This window comes from Dendrobates tinctorius, unplaced genomic scaffold (genome assembly GCF_039654945.1).
Source record: "Dendrobates tinctorius isolate UK_male_01 unplaced genomic scaffold, ASM3965494v1 ptg000011l, whole genome shotgun sequence".
Taxonomy (NCBI): domain Eukaryota; kingdom Metazoa; phylum Chordata; class Amphibia; order Anura; family Dendrobatidae; genus Dendrobates; species Dendrobates tinctorius.
Window position 1 is genome coordinate 102,278,648 of NW_027361679.1, and position 14,974 is coordinate 102,293,621.

The window sequence follows — 14,974 nt, forward strand, 5'->3', positions numbered from 1 at the left end:
GGGGAATTTACACCCCGGGTTCAGCTCAATTGCACAGTCATAACTCCTATGAGGAGGCAAAGACGCAGACTCATTCTCACTAAATACATCATAAAAGTCAGCCAAATAGTCAGGAACATCATGCGACTGGGGAGAGGTGGAGAAAACAGGAGCATCGCTAAGGGCACACCGACAACCCGAACTCACCACAGACAAAGATTTCCAATCCAGAACTGGATTATGGATTTGCAACCAGGGAAACCCCAGAACAATGGTATCATGCAAATTATGCAACACCAAAAATCTGCAATTTTCTTGATGGTCTGGGGCGACCCGCATTACCACCTGGGTCCAAAACTGAGGTTTATTCTTCGCCAAAGGAGCAGCATCAATACCCCTCAAAGGGATAGGCGTCCGCAGAGGTGTCATAGGAAATCCACAACGTTTAGCAAAATCCAAGTCCATCAGGTTAAGAGCTGCTCCTGAATCCACCAAAGCCTTGGCGGAAAATGTGGACAGGGAGCAGATCAGAGTAATTGCCAGAAGAAACTTAGGTTGAACACCACCCACAGAAAACGTGTGTGCACAACGTTTCTCTCGTTTAGGGCAGACAGAAATAATATGCAAGGCATCTCCACAAAAAAAACACAGCTTATTACGCCTTCTGAACTCCTGACGTTGTGCCCTAGACAAAACTATCACATTGCATAGGTTCAGACATTTGTTCAACAAGTGGCAACATCTCTCGTGTAGTTTTGCGTTCACGTAAATGCCGATCCACCTGAATGGCTAATGACATAGAATCGTCAAGACCAGAGGCAACAGGAAATCCCACCATAGTATCTTTTACAGTTTCTGACAAACCCTTCCGAAAGAGGGCTGCCAAGGCACCATCATTCCAGGTAGTAAAGACAGCTCACTTTCGGAATTTTTGACAGTACAACTCTGCTGAATCCCGACCCTGGCTTAATGCCAACAGGGTCTTTTCAGTCTGATCAATAGCATTAGGTTCATCATACAACAACCCCAAGGCTTGAAAAAATGCGTTCACATTATTCAGAATAGGATTCAAAGAAAACGCCCAATCCTGGGGATCGCCGCGCAGCAAAGAGATGACAATTCTAACCTGCTGCGCGGAGTTCCCCGACGAGTTAGGCTTCAAGGCAAAAAATAATATACAATTATTCTTGAAATTCAAGAATTTAGACCGATCCCCAAAAAACACATCAAGAGTGGGAATCTTTGGTTCAGCAGCATGTGAATGAGCAAGATAGGTGGAAATTCCCCGCACTTCAGTAGCGAGCTGCTCCACACAATTGCTTCATCTCCATTGAGAGAAAAAATTCCCCCTACAGCCTCAGAGATAGAGGAAAAATTATGCACGCAAAAAAAAAAAATTCTGACATTTTTTTTTTCCTTTTTTTTTTGTTTACAATTCTCTCCTGCTATTGAGTACCCTAGGATCTGCGGTATGGCTGGTGATTCTGTTATGATGAGTCACCGAAGGAGGAAAAAACAAAATACCAGCTAAGTCCAGAAAAACCAGAGAGGTTGGCAGCTATCGGATTGCAGACCCCTGAACCTATCCACAACAACTAGCAGTAGCCGTGGGGGGTTCCTACGGTGCCCTAGACCCCTCGATCACAGCCGGAGAGCTAAATAGCCTAAAGACAGAAAGGGGGAAAAACTAAACTGCCCCAGAGCAGGCCCCAAAGCAATAGGCAGCCCCCAACATATAATGACGGTGAAGCAAGATGAAAACACTAACACAGATAGAAAGATAGGTTGAGCAAATGATGGGGCCCAAGCTAACTACATAGGACAGGATAGGAAAGCTGCTGTCTGCCATCCGCAAAAACCCTATCAAAATGAGCCAACCGACTGATAGGAAAAACAGGCCCTGAAGTCGCTAGGCTTCAAAAGACAATATCAGCACTCAGGTATATTCTGAAGACAGAGCAAAAGATCAACAGATCAGAGACAAAAATGGAATTCAGCTCACCCCCGGCCGGGGATGGCAGAACTCCTAAAAAACCAGGCAAAACAAAACTGAAAAGTACAAAGCAGAGCAGAAAAACTTAGCTTTGAGATGCAGGAATCAGACTGGTCTCCAAGAATCCAGCAGGAAAATCACCAGCCAGGAAGAAGGGCGTCGGCAGCCTTATATCCAGTCCTCAATTCCAGCCACCCAGTCATCATCTAGCTGCCCAGGTGTTTGATAATCAGCCTCACTACCTTCCTTCACCAGAGGAGGGAATTCATCAGACCCCAATTGTGAAGGGAAAAATGAACTCACAACAGCAGTGGCTGGCAGCAGTATGGCGGCACTGGCTGGCAGCAGTATGGCGGCACTGGTTGACAGCAGTAGAATCATAGAATCGTAGAGTTGGAAGGGACCTCCTGGGCCATCTGGTCCAACCCCCTGCTCAAAGCAGGATTCGCTAAATCATCCCAAATCCCAGTATGGCGGCACTGGCTGACAGCAGTATGGCGGCACTGGCTGGCAGCAGTATGGCGGCACTGGCTGGCAGCAGTATGGCGGCAGTAGCAGATTCAGTAATAAAGTCAGCAGTAAAATCCGCAAGTTTTCTTCACTAAGACCCCACTGCTGCTGCACGTGAGGCATTTTAAAAACAGTCAGAAAACAAAATGGAGAAAAGGGGATGGAAAAGGAAATGACCTCATAGTAGCCTTTTTTTTTATTAACAACTTTATTTGGACTCAAAAAACGCTTATAAAAAACGCATGGAAAAACACATGAAAACCACGTCAAAAACCGCATGTGTTTTTCCTGGCAAGGGTATGCGTTTCTGCTCAGGAAAAAACAGCTTGAAAAACGCAACGTGGGCACATAGCCTTACAACATCATTCAGTGTCTCACAGTAAAAAAATATTTCTGTGAGGCCATGTCCCCACCTTAGCGTTTTTAAACGCTCAGGAAACTGATCCCCTTCCCAGAAAACGCGCGTTTTTTCCACGTGTTTTCTGGGAACATTGGAAAAGGCTAAAAACGCTCAGAAATGCGGAAATTAATGAGCATGCTGCGTTTTTAGCCGCTAAGCGATTCCTGAGCAATTCCTGAGCGTTTAAAAACGCATGCATTGGCACAAAAAGTCAAAAACGCATGCAATTTAATGTGAAGCTTCTTTTAAGCGTTTCCGCAGCGTCTGTGCCGGTACAAACATTGCTCAAACGCTTAAAAAAACGCAACGTGGGCACACAGCCCGAGGCTACTAAAAGAATTTGACATTGATTAATTCATATCTTCCAAATGGGTGTATATTATACACACACGCATACAAACTATAACACACACATATATATATATATATATACAGTGCCTACAAGTAGTATTCAACCCCCTGCAGATTTAGCAGGTTTGATAAGATGCAAATAAGTTAGAGCCTTCAAACTTCACACAAGAGCAGGATTTATTAACAGATGCATAAATCTTACAAACCAAAAAGTTTTGTTGCTCAGTTAAATGTTAAAAAATTTTAAACATACAAGTGTGGGTCAATTATAATTCAACCCCTAAGTTTAATATTTTGTGGAATAACCCTTGTTGGCAATTACAGCTAATAATCGTCTTTTATAAGACCTGATCAGGCCGGCACAGGTCTCTGGAGTTATCTTGGCCCACTCCTCCATGCAGATCTTCTCCAAGTTATCTAGGTTCTTTGGGTGTCTCATGTGGACTTTAATCTTGAGCTCCTTCCACAAGTTTTCAATTGGGTTAAGGTCAGGAGACTGACTAGGCCACTCCAACACCTTGATTTTTTGCCTCTTGAACCAGGCCTTGGTTTTCTTGGCTGTGTGCTTTGGGTTGTTGTCTTGTTGGAAGATGAAATGACGACCCATCTTAAGATCCTTGATGGAGGAGCGGAGGTTCTTGGCCAAAATCTCCAGGTAGACCGTGCTATCCATCTTCCCATGGATGCGGACCAGATGGCCAGGCCCCTTGGCTGAGAAACAGCCCCACAGCATGATGCTGCCACCACCATGCTTGACTGTAGGGATGGTATTCTTGGGGTCGTATGCAGTGCCATCCAGTCTCCAAACGTCACGTGTGTGGTTGGCACCAAAGATCTCGATCTTGGTCTCATCAGACCAGAGAACCTTGAACCAGTCTGTCTCAGAGTCCTCCAAGTGATCATGAGCAAACTGTAGACGAGCCTTGACATGACGCTTTGAAAGTAAAGGTACCTTACGGGCTCGTCTGGAACGGAGACCATTGCGGTGGAGTACGTTACTTATGGTATTGACTGAAACCAATGTCCCCACTGCCATGAGATCTTCCCGGAGCTCCTTCCTTGTTGTCCTTGGGTTAGCCTTGACTCTTCGGACAAGCCTGGCCTCGGCACGGGAGGAAACTTTCAAAGGCTGTCCAGGCCGTGGAAGGCTAACAGTAGTTCCATAAGCCTTCCACTTCCGGATGATGCTCCCAACAGTGGAGACAGGTAGGCCCAACTCCTTGGAAAGGGTTTTGTACCCCTTGCCAGCCTTGTGACCCTCCACGATCTTGTCTCTGATGGCCTTGGAATGCTCCTTTGTCTTTCCCATGTTGACCATGTATGAGTGCTGTTGACAAGTTTGGGGAGGGTCTTAAATAGTCAGAAAAGGCTGGAAAAAGAGATAATTAATCCAAACATGTGAAGCTCATTGTTCTTTGTGCCTGAAATACTTCTTAATACTTTAGGGGAACCAAACAGAATTCTGGTGGTTTGAGGGGTTGAATAACAAATGACCCTCTGAATAAACTTTTCACAATTTAAAAAAAAATTAAACAAAGAAATAACATTCTTTTTTGCTGCAGTGCATTTCACACTTCCAGGCTGATCTACAGTCCAAATGTCACAACGCCAAGTTAATTCCGAATGTGTAAACCTGCTAAATCTGCAGGGGGTTGAATACTACTTGTAGGCACTGTATATATATATATATATATATATATATATATATATATATATATATATATATATATATACACATACACACTCAAAATCTGTTGTAGCCCACTCTATACAAATCCACAGTTCTCGCTCGATTTGGGTGAAATTTGGCACGACCCAGCGTCCCTCCGTCATGAGATTGGGGACCCCGAAGTTAGGCCCTATACATATAATACATATAATGCAGAAATGTGAAGGTGAAAGTAAAAGTGCTGAGGGGAAAACAACAGTTGTGACTGACAGGAACGGATTATAGTGACGGCGCCAAAGAGTCGCTGTTAAAGGGGCTGCACCACCACACACAACACACAACTATTTCACAAACACCATACAAACATCACAGACAGCACACACACCAACTCACAAGCACAACACCATACAAACACCAGACCACAAATACCACAACACCAACCCATAAACACCACACACACACACACACGCGCTCGCATGCACGCAAGGACCACACACGCATGCAAGCACAATGAGATGGATGCACCCTACGCACGCGGACGAACATTACTGAGCAGCAATATTGGTCAAAAATGCCTCTTAGTAAGATTGTCATTATTGCTTACTATACAGGGAGCTTTCATCACGGATACTGCTGAGGTAAAGTGAAAGCTGAGCTCTGATTGGTTGCTATGGGCAACTAGACAAGTCTGCCTGTGAGGCGGTTTTCATTACTGAGATGTGAGCTCCTTCAGGTCATAGTAATACTGTGTGAGGGCTGCTCTGTATTTACTATTCATCCTAATACATCTCTTATCAGTGTCAGGTGAATACTAAAGGGTCATAATACTGAGGACTGTTTTTAAAAATGCTGACCAAAAAACGACCATCTATTGGACAAGTTCATCCAAAAGCTAAGAAAGCAAAATTGTGTCAAAGAGCTCAGACAAGTGAACAACGTGACTCACGGCTTGAAAAGAAACAGATAAGACAGGCTAAATGTAAGGCAGCTGAGACATCAGAGCAATGGGAATTTTGTCTTCACAAGAATCGGATAAGGCAGGCTGAAGTAAGGAATATGTAAACATCTGAACAAAAGGATGAACGTTGTGAAAATGACCGTATACGACATATGCAACTTGTGAAAAGATGTCGGCAGGCTGATTTGAGTTTGGAAGCATTTCACTAAAACCCAATTCAAGACTATAGGTCACATCAGAAAGTCATAATTGGCAAAATGGACATAATATGCAAACATTGTCAAGCAAAGAAGTTTAACTTGGAATCGCCTGGTATGTGCTGCTCAAATGGCAAAGTCAGTTTGTCACCTTTAGATCTAACTGCATAGGGTTAGTGTTAGGAACAACTCCCGAGTCCAAGCATTTTCTGCAAAATATTAGGAGATACAATTCATCTTTCCAGATGACATCGTTTGGTATGACAGCTGGACTCCAGGAAGCAGGATTTATGCCAACTTTTAAAGTCCAGGGCCAAATATATCAGAAAATCGGTTAAATGCTTCCTGCAGCAAATGAAGATCCAAAGTTTTTATAAATTTATTTTTTGGGAGACGAACAAATGCAAGCTGATAGACGTTGTGAAGCTACACTTGAGACAAAAAAAGAGATTGTGTTGAATTTGCAAAGATTTTTCCATCAGCACAGTCAGTTAGTAAACCTTTTCAAAATAGCCTTAGAAAGAATGCTAAATGATGAATATCAAGTTGTAATAAGAGCAAACAAGACAACGGTTGGCAAGCATGAAAGTCTCCTGTAATAACACTGCATAAGCTCACTTTAAAAATAGGAGCCACAATGATTTTGCTTCGGAACCTTTACCCACCAAAAATGTGTAACGGCACAAGATTGTGCATTGAGATGTTATTGAAGCCACTATTTTTATGGGAAACTCAGGGAGCAAATGTTTTCATTCCACGTATTCCTTTGCTACCAAGCAACATCCCCTTCAATTTTAAGCGTCTGCAGTTCCCAATCCGACTTGCATTTGCTATCACTATAAACAAAATACAAAGTTAATCATTTAAAGTAGCCAGCATTAATTTGGAGAGCCTGTGTTTTTCACATGGACAGTTGTACGTTGCTTGCTCTAAAGTGGGAAACCCCAAACATCTTTTCATATATGCACCTGAAGGTAAAACCAGAAATATTGTTTACCAAAAAGCACTACAATAGTTGTTTAACCCCTTCCCGACCTGTGACGCCTATGTTGCGTCATGGCGGGATCGCGTTCCTGCGGGTTGGGTGACCAGGGCCACCGAAATGTCACCCAACCTGTACGTGATCCCGGGGGGGGGGGTGGCTTGGCCCCCCTGGGGCTACGATCACTTCAGGTGACCTATTTGTCACCCCCCAGATTTGATTGGAGCTAGCATCCATGTGACGCTATCCCTCCAATGAGATGTGGAGGGGCGGAGTAAACTATGGCTACCCTCGCTGTTCAGCTTCATCCCGTCTGTGGAAGCTGAAGAGTGAGATGCCCGCTTGCTGCCCTGCCACCGACTGACCTGCAATCACAGCCGCTACTGCTGCCGCCATCCGGTACTCCCCTCTGCTCCCCCGCCATTCGATTAAAGCCCCGCCACCTCCGCACCCTCCCCCCTGATCACCCCCCCTGCTGCTGACGCCTCCATCTGCTGCTGCATCTCCTCAGCTCCCTCCTGCCCCCGGTGATCACCCCCCCACCCCAGTGATCACCTCGATCACCCCCTGCCCCCCTGATGCCGGCTCCATCTCCACCTCCATCTGCTGCTGCATCTCCTCTGCCCCCTCCTGCCCACCGCACTCCTGGCAGCCCCCTCCTGCAGTAGAAAGTTTTACCAAACACTCGCACATACACACAATAATAAAGCTTTTTTTTTTTTTACACACAGACACACACAATGTCCCGCTCATCCCAGTCACAAAGGGTGTACTCAGCTGAGGAGGAATATGACATTATTGCCTCCGAAACGGATAGTGAGGAAGAGGACCCCATTTTTCTCTATTCCTCCCACTATTCCTCCTCCAGTGACACAGACATACCACCACCAAGATGTCGTAGGACGAGAAATCGTCCGAAGCTCAAGGAGGAAGAGCCAGAGGACGGGGAGAAGACCCACAGTCAAGCGTGAGTAACCCCCAATCTAGTGCTAGTCACGCCCAACCTATTGCCCCCTCCTGGACCCCCGTCCCTGAAAATTTTGCTCCATGGATTCCTGATTTCGTTCCCCAATCAGGAATCCAGTTTGAGACTGTCAACTTCAAGGAAATAGAATTTTTCAAAGTCTAGTTCTCGGAGTCAATGGTCAGTCTTATGTTGGAGCAAACCAACTTGTATGCCCTGCAATTTTATGCCCAAAACCCTAATTCATCATTTTCTACTTGGAGTCCTGTTGACTCTGTAGAAATGATGAAATATTGGGGACTGGTCCTTCACATGGGGATTGTGAAGAAACCGTAAATTCGCCAAAACTGGAGTACTGATATTTATCAAACTCCAATATTTGGTATGGTTATGTTTGGCAAACGATTTGAGGCGATTCATAAGTTTCTCCATTTTAGGGACAATACTGACAGCCTTCCCTGCGATGACCCGAATTTTGATAGACTGTTCAAAATTTGTCCTGTCATCGAACACTTCAACAGCAAGTTTGCTGAAGTGTACATTCCCCAAAGGGAAATTTGTGTGGATGAATCCCTCATCCACTTCAAAGGGATGCTTCAGTTCTGTCAGTACCTGCTCAGCAAGAGGACGAGGTACAGGATAAAACTTTATAAGCTGTGTGAGAGTACCTCAGGGTATACACAGCTTTAGAGTTTGCCAAGGGAAGGACAGCAGGATTCAGTCCCCAGAATGTCCACCTGCTCTGGGGGTGAGTGGGAAAATAGTGTGGGATTTGGTCCACCCACTGCTTGATAAAGGTTACCATCTGTATGTTGATAACTTTTATACAAGCATCCCACTCTTTCAATCCCTCTCTGCCAGAGCTACCGCAGCTTGCGGTACCGTGCACAGAAACCAGAGGGGTCTCCCTTTGTCGCTAATTGAACAGACTCTCCCAAAGGGTGAGAGCCGAGCCCAATGCAGCGGCAACATGGTCGTGGTCAAGTTCAAAGACAAAAGGGACGTCTTTTTCTTAACAATACATGGTCCCAGCCCCACGGCCACCACCGTTTGAGGTACCCCAGCACAGGTCCACAAACCGGACTGTGCCCTGGGGTACAACAAACACATGGGGGGGGGGGGGGAGAGTTGATCTTTCTGATCAAGACCTCCAGCCCTATAGTGCCATGCAGAAGGCAAAGGTGTGGTATAAAAAACTAGCTGTGCACATCGTACAAATGGCACTGTATAATGCATACGTGCTATCACGATGTGCAAGCCAGACTGACAACACCTTCCTTCAGTTCCAGGAGGCGGTGATAAAGGCCCTGATATTTGGAGATGAGGAAGGAGCGGGCCCCAGCACCCCTGGAACTCAAGTTTCCCGTATGGTACCAGGTCAACATTTTCCCCGTGAGGGGAGAGAAAAAAAGGTGCCGAGTATGCCATAAAAGGGGGCTAAGAAGGGAAACTAGTTTCCAATGTGAAACGTGTCCTGACAAACCTGGACTGTGTTTTAATGAATGCTTCAGAATTCATCAGGACAAAACACATCCTGACATTCCCCTACAGAACTCACCCACACCAGCCTGACAAACACAACATCACACACACCAACCTGACGTACTACACCACACACACTAACCTGACGTAGTGTGTCAGGTTGGTGTGTGTGGTATAGTGTACGTCAGGTTGATGTGTGTGTTGCAGTGTACGTCAGGTTGTTGTTGTGTGTGTGGTGTATACTACACCACACACACCAACCTGATGCACACTACACCACACACAAACCTGACGTACACTACATACTTTCCATAAGCGACATGGTGTCCGCTAACGATTGAAGCTAATTTTCATTCAAAAAGTCAAATGGGGCTCCTTCCCTTCCGAGCCCTGTCGTGCGCCCAAACAGTGGTATATGACCACATATGAGGTATTGATGTACTCAGGAGAAATTGCCCAACAAATTTTAGAATCCATTTTATCTTGATGCCCATGGGAAAATGAAAAAATAGAGGCTAAAGGAAATTTTGGGGGAAAAAAAGTACTTTTTCATTTTTACAGGTCAATTTGTGAAGCACCTTGGGGTTCAAAATGCTCACTATGCATCTAGATAAGTTCCTGGGGGTCTAATGAAAGCACAACCATCATTCAAAAGTGACCAAAGCATCAGCCAGAAAGCATTGGTACTGAGATGTGGTCTGTGGTCCCCACCTGCAGAACCACTTCTTTATTGAGGGTGTATTGATAATTGTCAATAATTTTCATCTGTTGTCTATTCCATTTGCACAACAGCATGTGAAATTGATTGTCAATCAGTTTTGCTTTTGAAGTGGACAGTTTGATTTCACAGAAGTTTGATTTACTTGGTGTTATATTCTGTTGTATAAAGGGAAACTGCCACCTATTTTTTCGAGTATCAGCTGCCGGCATCTCCTCAACAGGGCAGAGTAGTGCGCCCGCGCTGGAGCCACGACAGGCAGCAAAGAAGAGGACGTCACCATTAGAAGATGGGAGGTGCCGTGCCTGACCGCGACACCCATCGGACCAAAACCGGACCTGGACAGCCCCTGGGTGAGTATAATATAACTCATTTTTCTTATCTTTCAGGTTACATCAGGGGCTTATCTACAGCATTACAGAATGCTGTAGGTAAGCCCCTGATGGCGGTGCCGGCAGCTGATACTCGAAAAAATAGGTGACAGATTCCCTTTAAGTGTTCCCTTTATTTTTTTGAGCAGTGTATATTTATATGTGTTTTTTCCCTACTCCCTTTTTGTTTGGGTCTGAGGTGGAAGTTGGGATATTGGATGTGGCATGGGGAAAAATGTAATATGTAACTTTTTTTTGCAATAAAATTAATAACCGTGAAAAAAATTGCTGTGAAGCACCCAACCAAACGTCCTAATGCCAATTTCAATACTTTGAGGGATGCCGTTTTTGAAAGAGGGCAATTTAAAAAACTGGCTTCTGAAACAAACTTTAGCGTTTTTTTCACATTTTCGGTATGCTTCTAAACTTAAAGTCAAACCGAGTGTGCGGATGATATTTTTCTAAGCTTTGTTTCAAAATTGGTTATATAATAAACAGGTTTCGAGATCATGCAGGACCTCTTCCTCAGGACAAAACCTTACAAGTTGTAAGGTTTTGTGTTGAGGGAGAGGTCTCGCATGACCTCGAAACGCATTGACTATATAACCTATTTTGAAATAAAGCTTTGAAGAATACTGTCTGCCATCCATCTTTATCAGCGGCGCAGATTTAGACTCATACACCCGGTTTCACCATTATCCTCGGTCTTTGGACCCGTGTCCTGCAGCAGGTGATCCATGCTTTTTACATGTTGCTTAGCTGCAACAAAACAAGGTTAGCCTCTCTCTCCTCTGTGCACCCTATGTTTGTAACCAGTTAAGACCCTATTTGTGCTTTTTTTGCTCTCCAGATTTTCTACTTCTAGAAAACTTATAAGCATACTGACATCAGAAATTTAACCACATCTGTCAATATCATGTTTTAAATAAAGTAGAAGAAAATTCCACTAACCTTAGCTACTTGACAACCAGTCGATCCAACAGCACCAGAGCAGCAGCTATACTGGGTCTCCCAACCTCCAGGTACTGAGAAAAGAAGAATAAGGAGAATTATTTATGTCGCTACGACACGTATATCCAAAGGTATCTTTAAGTATCAAAATAAGGAACCAGCTGTTGTCTGATAATGCAACTAACATGTAACATTAAAAAAAATATTGCTTACTTTTTAAATCTCACTCTTTATTATTACACACACACTTTCATTAGCAACCGCTCTAAGTTTATCAGTGCCTCTCCCCATGTGATACAGCACCTCTCAGCCTGCGGAGACGACCCCAATGGTGAACGCACTCCTCTTGGCGCACACATTTTCCTTTAGGAGTCACCAGGTACTCTGCTCCACAGCGACAGCATATTTTACAAGCTATAGTTAGAAAAAAAGAAAAATCGGAAATATAACTCAGTAGTGGAAACTCCTTTAATATAGCACACTGATAACCCTTTCTCACTATCAAATTTCAAGACGACAGATATAGGTCATAAAAAGGGATCACCATACAACATGGAGATTACATAGAAAATATTTTTATTGCACACAAAAGAACACACAAACTTCTTTTAAAAACATTAAAATAGTCACTATTGTGACATATATTGACTATACATAGGCACATAATAAGGCCTGTGACCCAGGAGACATAGATGCAAGCAGCTTTTTCAAAGCACAAATAAGCAGCATACCATCAATAAGATAACGGACATGGATAACATATGCTTAGTCCACTATGAATAGACAACCCCATACCATAAACCACATCAAGATGTTACTGACATATAAAAGTTATACAAACTCAAGACACTTTTGTGAGCTATGAGGGTAACAGGTGCAGTGATAATGATATGGACCCCTACAGGCAAATACTTCACCCAAACATGGCGTTCTCACAGCTGGAACAAGATAAAGCAGCATAACAAGATGGTGAATCCTAATATGGAAACAGGTCTCTGAACAATTACTCAGGTGGGGACCGGACTAAAAGTTAAAACATGTCCAAAAAAAAATCACAGAGTCATGGTACCAAAAGCGCAAGCATGTAGTCAGCCTGGGACTGACAAAGTACCCGACACGTGTCGCCACTCGTGGTGGCTTTGTCAGGTGGCTTTCTCACTATATTTCCCCCATGAATAGTATTAACAGCCTATACTCACCTCCTGTGCCAGTGACATACTAGAAATGTCAATTCCATTGGTCTCCTGTTGCTCGTCTGATGATGTTGTATTGGTGCAAGTCCTGCAGCCAATCAACACCCACTTCCTTCGGGCAAAATGGACAATTGGAAGAGGTCAGATAGCAGCAGAAATTCTCACTACTTCTGGGTCTCAGTTTCGTCTAAAGTGTGAGTGAATCGCTACTGATTGGCTGCAGGAGTTGCCTGACATAGGAACGTCACACGATCCCCGGAAAAACAGGCGCTGACATCTTCTGGAACGGTCCCCACACCGGAAGAGAGAATCGCTGTTAATTTACATGGGGGAAATATACTGATTGAGAAGGGGTTGCCCGAGTAGTGGACATCCCCTTTAATAGTTAGAATACACTTGGATTTGAATCTGAGAATATCCACTATGTTGACCGTTTACATGGAATATCACATTTGTGGAACTTTTAATACTTACTATCCGAGTTCTTCTTTTCATCTTCCGTAAATACCACAGCACTTTCAGATTTTTCAGGGTGCTCCAGTGGGTAGCTATTCTCCTTTAGTTGTTCAGGTGTCATGATGTATTTTTTCAGTTTGTGGTATATTGTTGTCTCTAAGTACAAAAGAGTTACATTGATTTATGCATCAAATTCAATGACAGGATTGATGATCACCACTGTGCTGCATTTATTAATCTGGGTAAGTTTAAAAGTGGTAAAAAAAACAAATACTACTGACTAAATATAATGCCCATCAAGTTATACCAGAGAAATATAAAGCACTCACATGTGCTAAAGAATAACCAAAAATCGGGAAACCCATGTGCACACTATATAGATGGAATAACGTCACATAGGTGGCAATATACCAACTACATGAGATTATTGTATCTATATAGTAATTTTTTTTTGTTATGTCACTTTTTAGTGCATGGGAGTGCTTTATCTTCCTCAGGTATACTTGTAGCCATGCCCAATGGAGTTTTTATTTAGTCAGTAGTATTTTGCCACTTTCATACTTACAAAGATTAATTTATGCAGCACTTTGATTACACAGAACTGCAAAAAATAAAATTTCAAGAGCTGTTTTGGTTATTCCACGTAACCTTTAGGTTTTTTGGTGGGCTGAATCCGAAAATCACCTGCGTTTTGTCATAGGACATCACGTTTCCTGACAATTTAGTTAACTATGTTAAATAAGGCAGTACCGCAAAACAAATGAAAATAGACTTAAAGTTTTTTATTACAAATTTTTCATGAAAATATTTTTTTTTTTTAACTGAAATGTGCTCACTTATACTCACTATATATCGATTTTTTTTCCCTGTGAGGCACCTGTTGGTACATTTACGCTTGTGTGTAGCATCTGGAATGTGTCTCTGAAGCATCCAACAGTAGTCTGCCATCATTGTAATGCTCCATTTTCCCTGTTATCTTCTTTCCATCTCTTTAATGTCCTGGTGGAATCGTTCACCTTGTTCTTCACTCACAGCTCCCAAATTTTCCAGAAAGTAGTCAAGGTGGGAATGGAGGAAATGCACTTTCAAACTCAACAGGCAACCTAAAGCTTGAAATGCTTTCAGCATTCGTCGGATGATCTTTTTGTAGTCAGGATATTTGTTATTGCCTAAAAATTTCTCTACGACCTCTTTAAATGAAATCCACCCTTCTTTTTGAGGATCCGTCATTGTATTGACAAACTCTATCACCTATAAGCTTTCTAATGTCCGGTCTGACGAACACACCTTCCTTCAATTTTGCCTCCAAGAGGCTTGGAAACTTCGTGAAGTATTTGAAGCATTCCCCATCTCTTGGAAGGGATTTTACACATTGCTTCATCAAGCCCAATTTTATGTAGAGATAATAGAAGAACTTTATAGGGAAGTACCAAAGTTTCTAGGAGGACATTTTTTTCCACGGACTGTGAGCAACCTCAGCTGCCAACTTTTCATGGTCCAGTGATTTTATTGGTCTCGACTGTCCCACAGACACAGAAAACAAGGGTATTTGGTATACCCAGCTTGTTGCCCGAGCAGCATGCACAAGACCTTCAAATCCCCACACACTTGCCAACCGTGGTCTTCATATTTAAGTTTATAAAGGACGAATTCCAAGTTCTCATAGGTTTCCTGCAAGTGTACGGAATGACATACAGAGATGGAAACATAAAAACTGCCGTTGTGGAGTAAAACTGCTTTGAGAATTCTTTTTGAAGAATCTATATAAAGACACCATTGCGCTGAATCATATTGGATTTT

The 14,974-nt window shown here is 43.3% G+C and overlaps 1 protein-coding gene across 5 annotated transcripts in view; it reads right to left on the reverse strand.

Annotated features, from left to right (window-relative positions):
- Positions 1–14,974, reverse strand: part of REXO1 (RNA exonuclease 1 homolog) — a 195,101-nt gene that overhangs the window by 71,828 nt on the left and 108,299 nt on the right. For all 5 annotated transcript variants that reach the window (XM_073545606.1, XM_073545616.1, XM_073545626.1 and 2 more), the window contains 3 exons: positions 13,193–13,330; positions 11,829–11,939; positions 11,526–11,599 (listed from right to left, as the gene is read on the reverse strand). In XM_073545606.1, the coding sequence (XP_073401707.1) occupies positions 11,526–11,599; positions 11,829–11,939; positions 13,193–13,330 (323 nt within the window). The remainder of the gene's footprint in view (positions 1–11,525; positions 11,600–11,828; positions 11,940–13,192; positions 13,331–14,974) is intronic.